This window comes from Balaenoptera ricei, chromosome 12, assembly GCF_028023285.1.
Source record: "Balaenoptera ricei isolate mBalRic1 chromosome 12, mBalRic1.hap2, whole genome shotgun sequence".
Classification (NCBI taxonomy): domain Eukaryota; kingdom Metazoa; phylum Chordata; class Mammalia; order Artiodactyla; family Balaenopteridae; genus Balaenoptera; species Balaenoptera ricei.
In genome coordinates this window covers 92511584-92529502 of record NC_082650.1, presented here as the reverse complement: position 1 = coordinate 92529502, position 17919 = coordinate 92511584, and the positions used below count along the sequence as shown (strand labels likewise).

Genomic DNA, 17919 nt, shown 5'->3' with positions numbered 1-17919 from the left:
CATTATTATAATGAGCTGAGTGAGGCTTAGAAAGGATAAGTGACTTGTTTGAGGTGGCACAGCTAGGAAGGGAAGCTGTGGGCCTCAAAGGCCTGACCCCTATGTGCAAGCAGCCTTTGGTTGTGAAAGGCATGCTGCACAACCTGACCCATTATAATCAAGAAAATGCAAAGACCACTCTCTGTTATTCTTAACCAAAGCTTTTCAACACTTTACATAAAGAAACTATTTATCTGCTAGCTCTAATTAACCTGTATGTATTATAACCAAGACAAGTTCATATATGAAGTAATTAACCTGGGCTCCAGAACTTGATTTTGGAAACCTCTTGCTATCTGTTTAAATCAGGATGGTTGGCAAATGGCTAAAGAACAAAGACATATTCTCTTTTGTGTGTATGCACTCGCATGTGTATGCATATTTGCGCAAATGCTTGTTTCCACATATACATATCTCCTCTCTTATTCAAAATTTCCTACACTCTTCACAATTGATAAACTCCTCACAGACAAATGGGGGATTGGGATGACACAGAGTTAGAACACAATGGAGCTCTTCATTGATGGAGATGAAGGATTTACAGTTCTTTGGTCACTGCTCTTGTCAGTTAATAATATACTGTTAAGTCAACCTGTTCTTCTGAAGGAAGACGTGTGTCTTTTCTCTTATTATCATCTTAAAAACAGTATCTGAACACAACATGACAGCTTTCTAAAAACAGTTTTATATAGCCTCAACCACTTGAAAATGGCATCCATGTAAATGGTAGAAAGAATATATTTTAGGAAAAAAAATAAATTACTGTGTAACTATTCACTAAATTCTCAGAAATAAATTGTGAAGCCCAGAATTGAGTCCTAGTTATAGTGACGTAAATACAACAAACAATAATATAAAAGTACAATGCCGGTATTGAAATACTTTGAAGCTTAACTTGTCTGATAATGCTTTGAAAATAAACCTATTTATTGATGTATTTTGGCTAATGTTGGCAATGGAAATTGTATTCAATCAGTTCTAAATCATTTTTTAAACTGGACTATTTCTAGGAACTGTCCACTTTTACTGGAGACTCTGAAAATGGAAAATTTCTCTCTGACTAGTTACATTCTTAGACAACAGTTATGAAATTCACACTGCTCCACAAATTTCTAAACCTCAAAACTCAACCATCTGTAAAATTCACTTCTCTGTAACGAATCTTAGAATAAGAAAGAAGGAAAAATATGTCTGAGCTTCCAAAGTAGATATAAGAAATCCAAAGTATTAAAGCTCATGTATTTCTTTACTCAGGTGGATCAACAAATCTTTTCTAGGATCCATTTGTTTTTACTTTGCATATAATCCTAACAAATTTGGTTATGTGTTTCACTACCATGACAGACCGAAAACAACAGATTAGAGGTGAAGAAATGGGGTGCTTCAGACAGACATATTAGCTGATCAAAATTGACAATTGAGGGGAATACATTGAAAGAATTATACAATCATCAGATGAATGAACTAAAATTCTATATTCCTCTTGGATTATACAAGGAAAACAATTCTATAATCTACCATATTGTAGAAAGGAAAGAAAACTGACACCCATCACATTGAACCACTTTCATAAATGTAAATTATTCTCAATAAATTCTTAGGCTAAAAGCTGTGTAATGAAAAGTAGAGATCTGGGTAATAAAATTTTTTAGGCAGATATTATTCTACATAAACAAAAGTGGGCTGTTTAGAATGGACATACCCAAAGGACTTTATTTGGTGTCACTTAAACACTACAGTGCCATTTTTAACCATGAGTTTGGTTGTTAGCTGATGCATCACGATTTAGATTAAACATTTTTGCTATATATTCATTACCGAAGGCCTTGTAACTAATCAATTTAATCAAAAGACTTAATTGAATTTTGGGATAGCATTACAATCAATTAGCCATTGATTATTTTTTAATACTCTCAAAATGATTTGAAGCATTATATCCAGCCTTTATGAAAAGTTATAATTTCATGCACAAATTTTCTGATTAGCAAATGTCAATACATAAAGAGATTGACACGTCACTAAGCTATTGCAAGTGAGGTGAAAACAATATATTATTATGTCCTTCAGAAAAGAATTGGTATGAAAAAGTTAGATTTATTCCCTTTGTCTTAAAAACAAAAGCACTGGGCTTCCCTGGTGGCGCAGTGGTTGAGAATCTGCCTGCCAATGCAGGGGACACGGGTTCGAGCCCTGGTCTGGGAAGATCCCACATGCCGCGGAGCAACTAGGCCCGTGAGCCACAACTACTGAGCCTGCGCGTCTGGAGCCTGTGCTCCGCAACAAGAGAGGCTGCGATAGTGAGAGGCCCGCACATCACGATGAAGTGTGGACCCCGCTTGCCGCAACTAGAGAAAGCCCTTGCACAGAAACGAAGACCCAACACAGCCAAAAATAAATAAATTAAAAAAAAAAAAAAAAGCACTGAAGCCTCTTCAGCCTTGGGGAGGCGGGGCTGCCCTCAGAGTTAAGTGGGGCCAAGTTTTAGGGTTAGTCAGTAAATCTATGGAGTGAAAGACGTCAGCCTGAAGGATGTTTGGGAATTTCGAGCGCACATCATGAAAGGAGAAAGAATCAACCTTTGAAATATCCCTTTGCTAGAACTCTTTTAAAGAAAACCAAGATAGAACAAGGTGTCGGAGGAAAATGTTTTCTCAATGAGATGAGAGAATCTTTTCTATTCACTTGTTAACAAAATCAAAGTGCACGGATCCAGTATTTAATTGCATAGGGGTAATTTTGCAGTAAGGTGGGGTGGCTTTAACGGATGTAAAAACAGTAAAAGTGAAATATTACTGTTTTAAGGAAAACTTGGGGTTGGAACTAATAAAAGTGATGTATAATTGAAAACAAAACAAACAAACAAAAAACCCCAAAAAACAGAAGCACTGTAACAGATGGAATAATCCAAAAGAGAAATCATACGTTAAATGTAAGATGTAATGAAATATGCTGCTAAAAACACAGGGGAGAAATCTCTCGGTTTTTTTCAGACTGTCCTTTATTTCTCATATAAGGTGCTAAATTGTGAGTTATCAGTACACATGAAATAATAACCTCTGTACTCCACCCCAAATATCAGAAAAGTTTAGAGCTGGAAAGTGCCATCTGGATACCTAGTCTAGTGATTCTCGATAATTTGTGATTCCTTGTGATTCTCAAAATCACAAGGAATCACAAATTATCCAGGTGTCTGGATTCAGCAGCTGAATCAGAATTTTAAGCAATTGTTCCCTGGTTAAGAACAATTGAGTCCAATTCTTTCATTTGATTGAAGAAACTGATAACCCAACTAAAAAGTCCAGTAATAGATACTTGCTTATGGATATTCTGATACTTAAATAAAATAGAGCTATATTGCCTTTAAATTTTGTTCCATATATAGTGAATTTGAAGAATGTTCTAATGCTTCTTAATTTTATGGATCTAATAAGTTAAGTGGCTTGTGGTAAATCATAGAACAAATCCATGTCAAAGCCAGACAATCTCCAAACCTCCTCTTTACTCTTTAAATTACCAAAAACTGGCAAGATATTTAACCTAATAAAGGTTAAAAATGAACAAGAAAAAAACTCATTATTTGGAGGTTTAATAGTTTAGGCGATATTTTATAGGACCTATGACTTAAAAACAATATTAATATACAATATAGCCATAGTAAAGATGGCACATGAGAGCTAAGACATTTGACACTTGACAAATTTTGTCATACTCCTATATAACAGAGCAATTTTTGAGAATGAAATGTGTAACTGTCTTCTTTTGCTACAAAATTGGAATTTTTCTTTTCTCCATCAAGGAGTATTTAGGCAGTTCTTTGTGTTCTGACAATTCTGGAGTTCCAAGCGCTGACACTGAGTCAGAGTCTTGGTGTTAATTTCCATCAAATGAGATTAAAGCAAATCTTCATGGAGAGGGAGGGTAGGAAAAAAATGAAGGTTTTGTATCTGGACATAGAGCAGTTGGACCGATTCCACTCTGATGGAGGGTTTGCAATCCTTGAGAGAGAGCAGAACATTTTAATGGTTCCAAATGATTTGCTGAAGGGGCAACTGGGACCTGGTCACTAATTAGCTAAGCATCCTGCACTTGAGGGGTGCAGAGAGGGTACCAGGAGCCAGATTTGGTAGGAGAGGATTAGAGTCATTTGGCAGATTAACCTGTTTTTGAAAAGGGCATGGGAATGACACAATGGGCATTTCAGTGGCAGCCAAGATGAACTGCAAAGCAGGGCTATTGCCCTGCTGGCTCTGCCACCTCCAGCTTCGACTCTATAAAGCAAAAGGGAGGACATGGGCAACTCTCAAATCACCGACATGGGTTTTGCAACCATATGGTGGGGAAGGTAGAGACAATTTTATTTTTCACTAGAAAACACATAAATTCAGTATGTTTTTTGCACCTGACTGTTTGGGAGAAAATTTATATCTGTAATATGCCAGTATATACAATATGCATAAATTTTAAAATAGTTGTATATGAACAAAATCTTTGTTCTTTCCACATGTTGGTTCTACTGCACTATTTTTGTTTCTCCTGCTGTAATCAAAATTAAGTATTCATTATTCATGTAAGATACAGAGGAAAATGAAAGTAAAATGAGAGGGAAAATACTAGAATAATTTGATTATACATATTTAAATAAGCATAAGGAAATAGTCATTCTCACATACACATCTGAGAAAGTTACGTGAGGGAATAAATTTTACTCTACCCAGACTTAACATCTGTATCTTATTATGTACTATGTATTCAAAATTTTCTTGTTTTCCTCCCAATGTTTTTTGTAGGTTTACTGAACCTTAAAGAAAGGGAAAGAAGAAAATGGTCTTGTTGTTACAAAATACTTCTCATCTTGGTTTCAAAGTCTTCTGATTTTCTGCTTTTTATCTAAAATCACATTCATGATGCTACATATAATCATAAGGAAATGCTGCAGTTTTGAAAATGTTCATTTGAAGCTACAGTCATATCAAGTTCAAAGAAGAAACACGCCTCATGTCAATGGCATTGCCTGGGTTGCTTTGAGGAGTTTCAGCCACACCACAAGTAGGCTGCTGACTCTTATAGTCAGGTATGAGTGCCTTAGACTGAATAAAGTCATCCTTCTGTTTATTACAATTATTAAACTTTTTGTAGAAACTATGTATTCTATTTCTTTTCCACTTTAAAGCCTTCAAAGAGCATTTCACAATTGTCTTTACTAATGAGTCAGTGAAAGAGAGAAAATATTAAACTCAATTTGGACCTTGCTTTATACTGATTATTTCTGTTGTCCGTTTTAGCCAGGTTTCATTTCAGAATTATGAGTTTTTAGCTCTTTCTGCCTGACTTAGTGTCTTTGCAATGATTTTTTGTTTCAATTTATTATTATACTATCATGTACTCTTTATTCCTACACAAAAATGCAATATTTAACACAATATTGGTGCAATAATTAACTTAGCAGGTTTGGGTGCTCAAACCTTATATATTCCAAATGAAGGGCAGACCCTTTACTGGCTCCTGGAAGATAACCTCTGGGCCTTGGAATATCCTGCCTGGTAACAGTGTGTTTGTTTGATACCTGACACCTTGGGCTAGGCCCAATAGTTCTGCTAATGATGTGATTTATGACGAAAGCCTTGTTTTAAACCTGGGGCTTTGGACCTAGCTGTATCAATTTGAACACTGCAGGAGGTGGAGCCTGATTAGCTAAAGTTCATGCCTTGTGACTGACCTGAATTAAAACCCTGTACACCAAGGCTTGAGTGAGCTTCCCTGGTTGGTGACATTTCATTCATCTTGTCACACATCATTTCTCAGAGAATTAAGTGTTGTCCGCCAAGCTCCACTGGGAGAAGACACCTGAAAGCTTGTGTCTGGTTTCTCCTGGACTTTGCCACTTTGCCTTTCCTTCTGCTATTTCTAATCTATAACTTTTCACTGTAATAATCTCTTACCAGGAATAAATCAGTTCTTCTGAGCCTTTCTAGTCAACTATCAAATCTGAGGGTAACCTTGGGGCTCAGACACAATATCTAAAAGCTATCAAATGCTTTGAACATTCTTTCATTTTTTAAACCATCTGTTGTGTCCATAATATCGTCTCTTGGAAGGATATCACCAATCCAGTGGTATTTTTCTTCTTATAATTGATATATGAATTATAGTTAGGAATTAGGCAATTTCAATGATCTCCTTGTATATTCTAATACATTTAAATCAATTAATAAAATATGATAGCGAACTTTATGTAGTTTGAGAATTTTATTTCCTTTTCAACCCTGCTGCTTTCTGTTTGTTTTCTTGTTTTTTATTCTTCCCTGCTCCCAGTCTTTATTGAAATATAATTGACAAATGAAGTGTATAATGTGATGGCTTGATGTATGTATACATTGTGAAATTATTAACACAATAAAGTTAATTAACACATTGATCACCTCACATAACTACATTTTTGGTGTTTGTAATGAGAATGCTTAAGATATACTCTCTTAGAAAATGTTAAGTATACACATAGTATTATTAGTTATAGTCATTATTAGATTATAGTCACATTAGATCCCTAGAACTTATTCAGTTTATAATTGAAGACTTATACCCTTTGACTAGCATCTCCTAATTTCCTGCAACCCCCAATTTCTGATAACTACTATTTTATTCTCTGTTTCTGTGAGTTCCAATTTTTTTTAATTCTTATTTTTCTTTATTATATTATAACAATTTCTGGAAGTATGAGTCAAGATTTTAAACTAATACTTGTCTAAAGTTAGTCTGACTAGCTTCTTATCGGCAACTTATAAAATGGATAAATGAGAGAATACTCTACTTAGAAGTTCTGTTCTTTGATACAATGCGGCTCCTAAAATTGCAGTTCCTGACTTGTCAAAAAGCTGTCTTAGTGTCACACAGATAATTTGTCTCAAGGTCAGGTGTAGAAATGGAATCTTATAATTATGGGTAAGAAGCTCTTTCTACTATCATAAACTTCTATTACTGCTGAAGTTATGGCTGAAATCACAGACTAAAATAAAGTTTAATCACATTATGGAAATTAGATGATTTACCTGCAAATCAAAGGAACTTTGGCTCAAGCTATACTTAAAAATATATCATAAGTGATCTCACATAATTAGATCCAAGGGTTGGGCAGGCACCTGGGGGTTCAGTCAGGAGATCAACATTGATCTCCTGTCTCTCAGCTCTGCTGCCTTAAAGGTCACTCATCACTAGACAGAACCTTGTCCCTTCCTTGGGGCCTGAAAAGAGCAACTGCAATTACATGTCTAAAATACAGATGTAAGAAGGTCTAGAAGAGGTATGTACCTTTTACATACATCCTATATGCAGGTGAGGAAACCTTTTCCTGGAAAGAATTCCACTCTTACCTCAGAGACCAGCATAGTGTGACACACTCAGGCCTACAGGAACCCCCCCAAAGTGGGATGGGATTGACTGACTTAGACGAAGAATCTGGAATGAACAAAAACAAAGCAACTGGACCACACCCATGCATAACAGTGGCTAGACAACCTCTGCACCATAGATGCGTCTGGTCACGGCTATCCAGACCTTAGTTATAATTTTTCATTTAGGTGTCTGCCTTCCTTGTACAAAGAAACAAGTTGCCACAAATTATCTTTTTATTGTTAAAAAAAATGTCAGTACACTGATAGTTGAAATATGGATGAAAAGAGATCTGTTTTTCAAATGTTTTTTCCTAACTTCAACTAGTGTAGTCCTTTTGTGAAAGCCAGCTCTGATGATACAGCCTCAGCTCCGAGCCTGCACCGGTGTCACAGCATTAACTTGTGTCGCCTGTCATATATTTTCTGAAGCTGGTCCATGAATCCACCTTGAGCTGACATTTTTTATGTCAGGCTTCCTGAAAAATGAGGAGCCAGAGGGCCAGAAGGGATCCCATTGATTTGCGAACTGTGTCACAGTCTATTTAAGGCAGAATGGCACATGCTTGTGACAAAGGCGATGACAAATGAATATGTACCAAAGGGACAGCACCAATACAGATGAATGAAGGAAATGATGGAGATACAGCAAGCGATGGAAATCAAAATAGAATTCAAGATTATAAATGACGATGAAATATATAACGTGTGTATACAATACCTTGAGTTAGATGAAAGTGGTTCCCATAAGATTAACAGCATTTTTAGAATAATTTCTGAAATTTTACACAAACTCAATGTTACTAAGAGTTGTGAATCCAAAGAGTAAACTACTCATTTTATAACATTTACATTAACCTATATATGGTGGTAAATAGAATATCTTTTTACTACTAGGTTAAGAAAATATTGCTTGAGTTTCTGTTTTCTAATCTTTGTAAGTATACACATGTATATATACACATACCAACATGCAACAAAGGCAAATGTCAACTATATCTGTAAGGGTTAATTTATGCTAGCCCACATTCAGATACATTAATAATATTCATGGATACTAACCAGACACAGATCTTTGCAGGTAGAATTGTTCTCATGGGCATTTAGGATGCAGTCATCAAAGTCCTGTTTACACCTCAGACCAGCAGAGCCCAGACTGCATAAACAGGAGAAGCCATCAACCACTGAAAGCAACAGAAAGAGAACTCTTAACATGCGTTTAATCATGGTATAATGTTAATTACCCTAAAGAATGTTGTATTCATCTGAATGCATACCACTTTTAACCAAAGTGTGAATTTTTATATTTTGTACTCTATTACACAATTTCCTACAACAGTTTCTAAATAATTATCTTGCTCAGTTCTGTTAACTTAAAAACTTGAATTATTTGAGATGAGAACCATCACAATGAATATATGGTAACAATTTGCAAAGCAACAATGAAAATATCCAGCTTTCTCTCTCTCTATCTCTTTTGTTTTGTCAGTAAACAATGCCTATGGTAAATGGGTCACTTTTGTATCAATTACCTTTTACCAGATTGTTTTAGGTTTAATAAACAGGAAGTTAACTGGTTTATAAAGTTCTTTGTGTGACAAGGTACTTTAAAGTGCAAAGTGATCTGAAAGTTGACATAGAACTACTAAACCTTAGTTAAAAAGAGCTTTCACATTTCACCATAATCTTTTAAAAGTAATGATCAGAATCTGTCCTCTATTTTACCATTAATGATGGAAAAAGAACAGTCTCTGAAGCATCTCAAGGACATGATGGCGGCTTGATCATGGTTGCAGCAGGCGGGATTGATGCCTGGGTCCCCACCATTCCTGAGACCCACCAAGCAGTCGCACTGACTCTGTGCCACGTGCCTGTTCCTAATCCTACTCTCATTAAACGAGTAGGTCCTGGGTGGAAACAGCTTTGCCAATGCACTGTGTGGCTTCTAGGTTTGTGCAGCCAGGATTCTGCCCAACAAATGTACCTGTGGCCTTGAAGGAAAACAAGACAGCCCATGGCCATCAGCCGGAGTCAAGGGAGACACAGAGTTGACAGCTCTTTAGACAAGATTTTACTTTTGTTTTACTTTACTTTTTTTAATCAAGAAACTTCGTTTTTAGCATCTCATTGAAAATAAATGATTAACAAATATACAGGTATAGCTATAAATAAATTAATGAAAAAAAATGGTATCTGTTGGTGCATCTTTATATCGTGTATATGGCATTAGGTATGTAACAAATTAAACCCAAATGTGATACAATATGTAATTAAGACATTGTGGAGTATGATGAGTCATAATGATATTTTTTAAAATGTTCATGATTATAAGTCATGTTGGATACTGATGCAAATTGGCAAGTAACAAGCAGCTAGAGTCAAATTAATGTCAGCATAGATGCAGATGTTCTCCATGTAGATAAATGATAAACTCTTTTAAAAGAAAAATTACAGCAAAAGATAAATTGAAATTAACGAAGAGTCTGAAAGACAGAGTTTACTTTCTGAATGTTAACTATTCTGGGTTAAGAATCTAAGAAATGAGCTATGGGCCCAATGAGAACCTAGAGAATTAAATTGGATACCATAGGGAAAATAAACAAACATAATTTGTTTAAAGTTTAAAACAAATAAACAATTTTTCTTTCTCATATCTAATTTGTTAACGATGAGCTATGTGATTACTCACCATTTTATCAGAAAATACTTTTTAAGCATATTGTCTTGTTTTGTTATTATTTTTACCAGAAAATACAGTCACTGTATATGTATCAGTCTTTGTTTATAAATATTCCATACTACTATTTTGAATTGAAATTTTCATCGGATAAGACTTCTATTAATCTGTATGTATTATTCATTCTATACTTAAATAAACATGAAACATCATACATTAGTTGTGCTGAGTCAAAGTTTCTGGTAACGTAAAACTTTGTGGTTAAAATACAGAGGTGAGTATTTTAATAATGTACTGCCAATGTGGTGAATAACCACATAATGTTTGAGATTTATAAATTGACATATACATATTAATAATTGTTTCTCATATATAGTCATGTAAAAATACTACTACTAATATGAATTCAAAATTTTGGCTTCCCATGCTATTTTATTTTTGAGAAAGTGTTAAGAATACAGTGTCATAGTTTTATGCTGATATCAGCTTACATGTGTGATATAATTTTTAATAAATGTTTTAGTTCTCTAGTAGCTAAATCTTCTTGGGCATTGTCCAAAATATATTATGGATAATGCTATTATAAAATACATCAATATATCAGGTATCCAAAATTTACATTTCCGTAGTATATAATGTATGATCTCCAAAAATTTAATAGGTAGCATTGCATTATATGTAGCATATTTGGAAATTGTATTTTCTTATAGTATAAGAAATTAAGAATTAAAATATTTACAGAGACTTATAAAATTATATATATATATATATATATTTATGTCACTCAGAATATATAAGAAGTGGCCATATATAACCGTATATTACCCTGATACTAGGGCTATCTAGATCTAAAAAATGTGTTGGCTTCTCTCTCAGGCATGCAACCATGCCTTCTTTATTTCTAGTGAGCCCCAGAAATTTGAGAACCAATCCCAACACCCCCAAAAGCCTTTGGGTTTGAACTCAGAAATAAGATAATACTGAATTATTTCAAGTTAATCTGAGCATTTCACATATTTTAAAACACAATCTTTTAAGTACCAAAATCTAAAAAAAAAAAAAAAAAAAAAAGACAGTAATGTTGGTTTAAATCAGGAGTAGCAAAGAGGTGGCCCACAGCCCCAAAATATATTTTGCTTAGAAGACACAGTGTTAGAACAATTAATTCTATATTAATATCTATGTAGATATTACAGTTTGCTAGGGCCCCACCTCTACCTGTTTAAACCTGGGCTTCTTCACCGAATTGAAAAAAAAATTATTACACTTCTTAAGGACATGCATTTGCAGATATTTGGTTTAAAAATCATACTTTCATTTAAATGATAACATTTAAAAACAAAATAACTTTCTATCAAAATGTGCTTTTTCATACATTACATTATTTTAACCATTTATTCATTTAGTGAGGGACAATGTAAAAATTGTAAAAATATATTTTTAAGGAGGTTAAATAAGATAAAATAAACTGGACAGTTTTTCCCAACTCCTTCTAGCTCACTGTCTCTTTCCTTTTCATTTTTTTTTTTTCCTCTCTCATGTCTCTTAACCATATCCACTTCACAGGGCTATTTTATGCCTTGATTTTCCTGTGTCTTAATAAAATTATCCATTTTTGGCATGCTTTTCCACAGAAAAATCCATGTTCCAACATTCAATATTTCTTTTTTCCTTTTTTCCCTTTCCTTACATTTTTTCTTCTTTTCTTCCTAACTCTTTCTTTTTCCTTTGTAAATTTATATTCTTTCAGGAATACATATTTCAGTAGGAAAAAGTATGTGTGTGTGTGTGTGTGTGTGTGTGTGTGTGTAACAGGTGGGCTAAAATAATTTTAAATCATTGTAAATACTGCTATCCCATACCTACAAATAAATACTTTAAAAAAATCTACCATTAAAAAACAAAGAAAAATGGTTAATTCTGACACCAGAACATTAAATTTTCTCATTTGTTACCATTATGACTAACATAAATATAAATTAATTTGTCAGAATTGGGGTGTTTTGTGAAAATAATTGGCACTCATTTTGATATTGAAGGCAGATAACCTTCACTAGATAACCATGGTTGCATCCTGAACTATTCCATTCCTCCATCAGAGTCTTAGTTGACTGCTCTATAAGAATTGCTGTGGCTGAGTGAGTTCAAGGTCATAGCCAGGTCCATGCAAGCAGGACTGACAGTGATCTCACCCTGGGGACCTGCAAAGCCCTCCTTCACTGGCACTGACACCCAAGGGGAAATGCTTCCAGATTCATTTTCTCTCTCCACACAGCTCCATTCTCACAAGGATTACTAGTTTCACAAGGTCCAAATTCACAATGAGAAACTCAAAGGAAAGAATCAGTGTCAGTGCATATCCAATGAACAAGTTCCCTCCACCACTGCTGTCAGTTACTGGCATATTTCTGCATAAATGCATCCAATTTAGTCTCTAGGCAATGACTCATAATTCTCTTCCATATTATCATTGCGATTCTCTCTCTTTCTCTACATTACAATTTAAGAAGGAAATGTTATTTATGATTTATATGCTTCATCTAACAAAGTACCAGCAGGTAGCAATGTTAAATGACAGCATTTTTAAAATACTATTTTGTTTCTTCATACTTCTCACCTCTTGTTCAATAATGTTCTCTGAAGACATTGCAATTAAGAAAGTACATTATTAATGATTTGATGCTTCCTTATGTTTTCTTTCTGGTACCCTGGAGGTTGCAATCATTATAAGCTTTGCTTGATAGATTTCTTGCTACTCTCAAAACAAATAAACAATGAAAAAATGTCACTGTAATAAGCCTTCAATCTTAAGACCAACACATCAGTCCTGAAACGAAGTTTTAAGTTTTACTCAGAAAATACAGAGATATAAAACGATTGTCATTGGATGAAATGCACACAAGTATTTGAAGATAAGAAATAAGCTGACTTGACCCAAGGGAATCCAGATGAAACAAAAAGTGAGGCGTAAACATCATCAAATTGTTCATAAAGCAAAATCATTATTTGGGTGTCAGTTTTCCAGGCATAGTTAATATATGTGGATATTAACATTTTTGGAAAGTATTTAAATAATATCATTTATCCTCCAAAATGTAGCATATATGTATACATATAAGTTCTAAAAATTCCTGGCTGAATACCTCAGAGAAGAGAATGTCCAGTAATCATTATGTCCTTTAACTGCTCAGCTTTTATCAGTAATTTCACAACTGTAGGGATAAGGGTATAATAAAAAGAATCGGGATACGGGATAAAGTTTTCAAAGCTTAAAAGTACAGTGGCAGTTGGAAAAACTATGGTAGTCCCAAACGGCCCTAGAAACTACTGAAGGCAATGATCTATATACAGTGAAAAACCCCAAATGATAGTTAATGTCCAAAAAACAAGAGCAATAGAAACTGGACCAAGTTGAATAAAAGGATTTCAAATTTCCAAGGACGGTAAAAAGAAGTAAAAATACAACACTACTTCCAAATAGCATAGAAATAAAGATTTCCTTCAATAAAAAAATCCATTAAGTGGATATTTTTTGCAAGAGCTATGGTAGGTAGTATGGAGAATTCAAATAGGAAAAAAGCCTGTTCTTTGTCTTTAAACCATTATGATGAGATTGAAGTGTATTGCAAATGATACATTTCTGGATACTATTTTATAATAATGAAAGTATTTTTCTTCGTAAAATAAGAGAAATAACATTGAACAAACATCTGCCAGAAACACATGAAAAAATGAATTATCCTTAAGTTCTCATGCACACCCTTTTGTTCTAATTACCTACTTCTAAATATTTGATTGTGAGAAAAGGTGTTTTGCTTTTCTAGTAGGAAGTTAATTTAGCTTGTCTCTTTCATAAATAATTTCATGCATATAATCCATTCAAGTGCTGAAGAATAATATATTCACATGTGAGAAAACACTCATACAAGAATCTCTTTTACAGAATGCGCATGAGTTCACTGCACATTCAATGCCGTGCTGACTTGTATATTAATTTCTTATACAAATATTAAATGAGTCCCTACCATGTGGCAAGAAGTGTGGTAGATATTGGGGTTATAAACAATGAGTGGTTTAAATCAATGCAGTGTCATGACGGGTACACGTGGTCAGTTTCTCATGCTAAGGAGTCACAGTGGTGACTGTGATTCTGTGCTGACAGAATCCTAACAGAGCCCCCAAGATCCTCACCCCCAGAGTACCTGGGTTGTAGAATCCTCTCCTTTTGAGTTGGGTGAGATTTGCCAATGTGATGGAACATCACTCCAATGATTATATTACATTATATTGTGGAAGGGATTTGTGGATATAATTACTGTCAACTGATCAGACAACTTGGAGTTAATCAAGAGAGAGATTATCTTGGGTAAGTCTCACCAAATCATGTAAGACTTTAAAAGACTTTCATTTAAGACTTGAAAAGAAGTTCATTCATTCTCCTGCTTGCCTGGAAGGAGCAGAATGAAGACTGTGTTTTGGAGAGTGCCACATGGCAGGGAAGGGCATGTGGTTCCTAGGAGCTGAGAACCTTCAGGTAAACAGCCAGTAAGAAAGTGAGCCCAGAGAACTGGCTTCAAAACCACAAGAAACTAAGTTCTACCAACAACCAGTGAGCTTGGAGAGGAACCTGGGCCTCAGATCAGCTCACAACCCAGGCAAACATTTGACCTCAGCCTTGCGGGACCAGGAACAGAAACTCAGCTAAGCCACACTCAGACTTCTGACCTGCAGAAATTGTGAGATGATAAATGTGAGTGGTTTTAAACTGCTAAGTTTTTGATAGCTTGTTATATAGCATAGAAAACTAATCCAATCGTGTATAAGGATAATTAAGGCATTGTAAGTGACACTGGAAATCTTCCTGAAGAGGTAATATTGGATAGACCTAGAGGTTGTCATACTGAGTGAAGTAAGTCAGACAGAGAATGACAAATATCATATGATATCCCTTATATGTTGAAGCTAAAAATAAGGCTACAAATGAACTTATCTACAAAACGGAAATAGAGTCACAAATGTAGAAAACAAACTTATGGTTACCAGGGGTGACAAGGGGGGGGAGGGATAAACTGGAAGATGGGGATTGACATATACACACTATTATGTATAAATAGATAACTAATAAGGACCTACTGTATAGCACAGTGAACTCTACTCAATACTCTGTAATGGCCTATATGGGAAAAGAATCTAAAAAAGAGTGGATATATGTATATGTATAACTGATTCACTTTGCTGTACACCTGGAACTAACACAACATTGTAAATCAACTATACTCCAATAAACATTTTTAAAAAATAAAGTGAGTCCTAAAATAGTGACATACATTATCAAGGTTAGGTATGTGGGATAGAGGGATAGGGTGGGCATTCTAGAAATAGATGAAGACCAGAGGCGAGAAGTCCAGGGAATTGAAATCAAATAGTTCTCAAGGGGAAACAAAGCAAGGAAGGAGTTGAGTTTTACTGTATTTCATTGATCATAAGAAGCCATTGACTAAGAGACTTTATTGTACGTGCCATTAAGGGTAGTGTAGTAAACTGAAAAATGCCTTCCCCTCAAAGGTATCTGGGCCTTAATTCCTGGAGCCTGTGAATGTTGCCTAATATGGTAAGCAAGGATTTGCAGATGTGGTTAAAATAAGCATCTTGATATGGTAAGATTATATTGGTTTATCAGGTGGGCCCCAAAAGTAATCACAAGGGTCCTGCAAAGGAGAGGCAAGAAATTGAAGGAAAGAAAAAGATAGGACGATTAAAGCAAGAGGTTGAGCTGATATAAGGAAGGTATCTCAGCCAAGGAATTCAGGGAGTCTCTAGAACCTGAAAAGGTAGGAAAGTCTTCAGAGGAGCACAGCCTTGCCAACGTCTTATTGTAGACTTCAGTCCCCTAGATCTATAAAACAGAAAATTTGTACTGTTGTAGGTTTGTGATGATTAGTTACAGCACTCAAAGGAAACTAATACAAGGGGGTAAAAATTGCCAGTTAAGATCTGACAAAGTGATTAATATATCATTATTGTAAAAATGCACCCCAGCGTCAAAGATGTTAATGTCATTATGTGATAATGTTAGTGAATATGTGAGAAAAATGCGGATGTGTTAAATGAACTTCACTAATTTGAAATGATATCTGTAATTTGAGAGAAGACCATAAAATGCTTTATGATCCACAGGACTTGGATCTGTACACATTGAAAAGCTGTTAAAAACCTTAAAAAAGTGGTAATGAAGTATCCTTGGCCTTTTCATACTGAGAATCACATTGTATTTCCAAGTTGTATTTAAATATATATATATAATGTTTATTTTTCCCCTGAGGTTTTATTTCCTGAAAGCTATCTGCTGTTGACACAATTTACAATTGAGAAACCAAGATAATATACATTTTATTTGCATACGTCGTTGGTAGGAAAAATTAAAAACCTATTTTCACTAGTTGCTTTTTACAACTATGCCTTCGATTTGCAAATTCATAAATGCTGAGCTTTCCACTAAAATTGTATTATTAGTAGTAATGTGCATTTAACTGAACTATTTTTCCTCTGGCTGAAATTTGCATCAATAAAATTAGTATGTTACTTTTGAGTATATGCATCATTTTCAGTATCAAGTTCTTTATGATGTTGTTAAACTTCTTAAAGGAAAATATTATTTTTAAAAGGTCTAAGTGAATATAGGTGTTTATAAAAATGTGAAGATGCTAAACCTGAGTCCATATTAGTCTAGTAATTTGCATTTTAATTTATGATGATTTATATAAACTTAAAGAAAAATGATGTTTAAAATTTTAAAGTGATAGCAGAATTCAGATATTTATAGAAATGTGGCAATGTTATATGTTAGTAAATAATAGGTTAGGGGCTATTTTTCTGTCATATAGGAGTCATATAGGAGGTGTGACAGTAATAAAGGCACAATGTCATCCATTATAAAGATAAGTGACATGGAAATGAAGTCATCCAACTTCTGCGATCTGCAAGAAAAATGAACGAATCAGACTGGAGGTTATAAATTTTGTCTCTACAATGAGAGCAAGTGATATATGGATTGAGTAAACAGTAGTTCCTAATGAAGCATACCTCAAAATATTAAAGAATTACTCTTTACATCCTCTTAAAACCCATTATGAATCGACTACCCAAATTCCGAAGTGCTTTTTAATAAACAGAAAAGCTAGATCATATTATGTGTCTTTGATGGATATTAAGTGGTAATGTATTTGTTGTGCATTGTAAATGCCCAAAGAAGGCTACTGTTACCTATTAGCCGGAAATTTCATGCAGTTCAAGGAAGCCTGAGCCATGATTTTTATGGGAGATACGATTTCTCTCATAATCCTCATTTACTCGTAGTAAATGATATAGATGTATTTTACAAATCATGATTGTATATGAGAATTTACAATTTTTAAAAAACAATAATAAAATTGTGTATATTCAGGGTATACAACATGATTTGATGTACATATTCACAGTGAAATGATTACTATGATCATCTGATTAACATATCTTCTCACAAGGTTATCATTTTGTGTGTGTGTGATGAGAACTCCAGAAATCTAGAGTATTACTAACTACAACCAGTTACAGTATTACTAACTACAATCATCATGCTGTATAATAGATCTCTAGACTCATTCATCCTACAGAACTGCAGCTTAGTGCCCTTTGACCAACATCTCCCCATTTACCCCACCTTAGGGCATCTAGTAACCACTGTTTTACTCTCTACTTCTTTGTATCTTACTACTCAGATTCCATATATAAGAAAGATCATGTAGTGTTTTCCTTTCTGTGCCTGGCTTTTTTCACTTA

General features: G+C 34.5%; 1 protein-coding gene across 1 annotated transcript in view; it reads right to left on the bottom strand.

The window, feature by feature from the left end:
- The window catches only part of EYS (eyes shut homolog), a 1726005-nt gene that overhangs the window by 1264060 nt on the left and 444026 nt on the right, over positions 1-17919 (bottom strand). The window contains exon 12 of the mRNA XM_059941649.1: positions 8487-8608. Within this exon, the coding sequence (XP_059797632.1) occupies positions 8487-8608 (122 nt within the window). The remainder of the gene's footprint in view (positions 1-8486; positions 8609-17919) is intronic.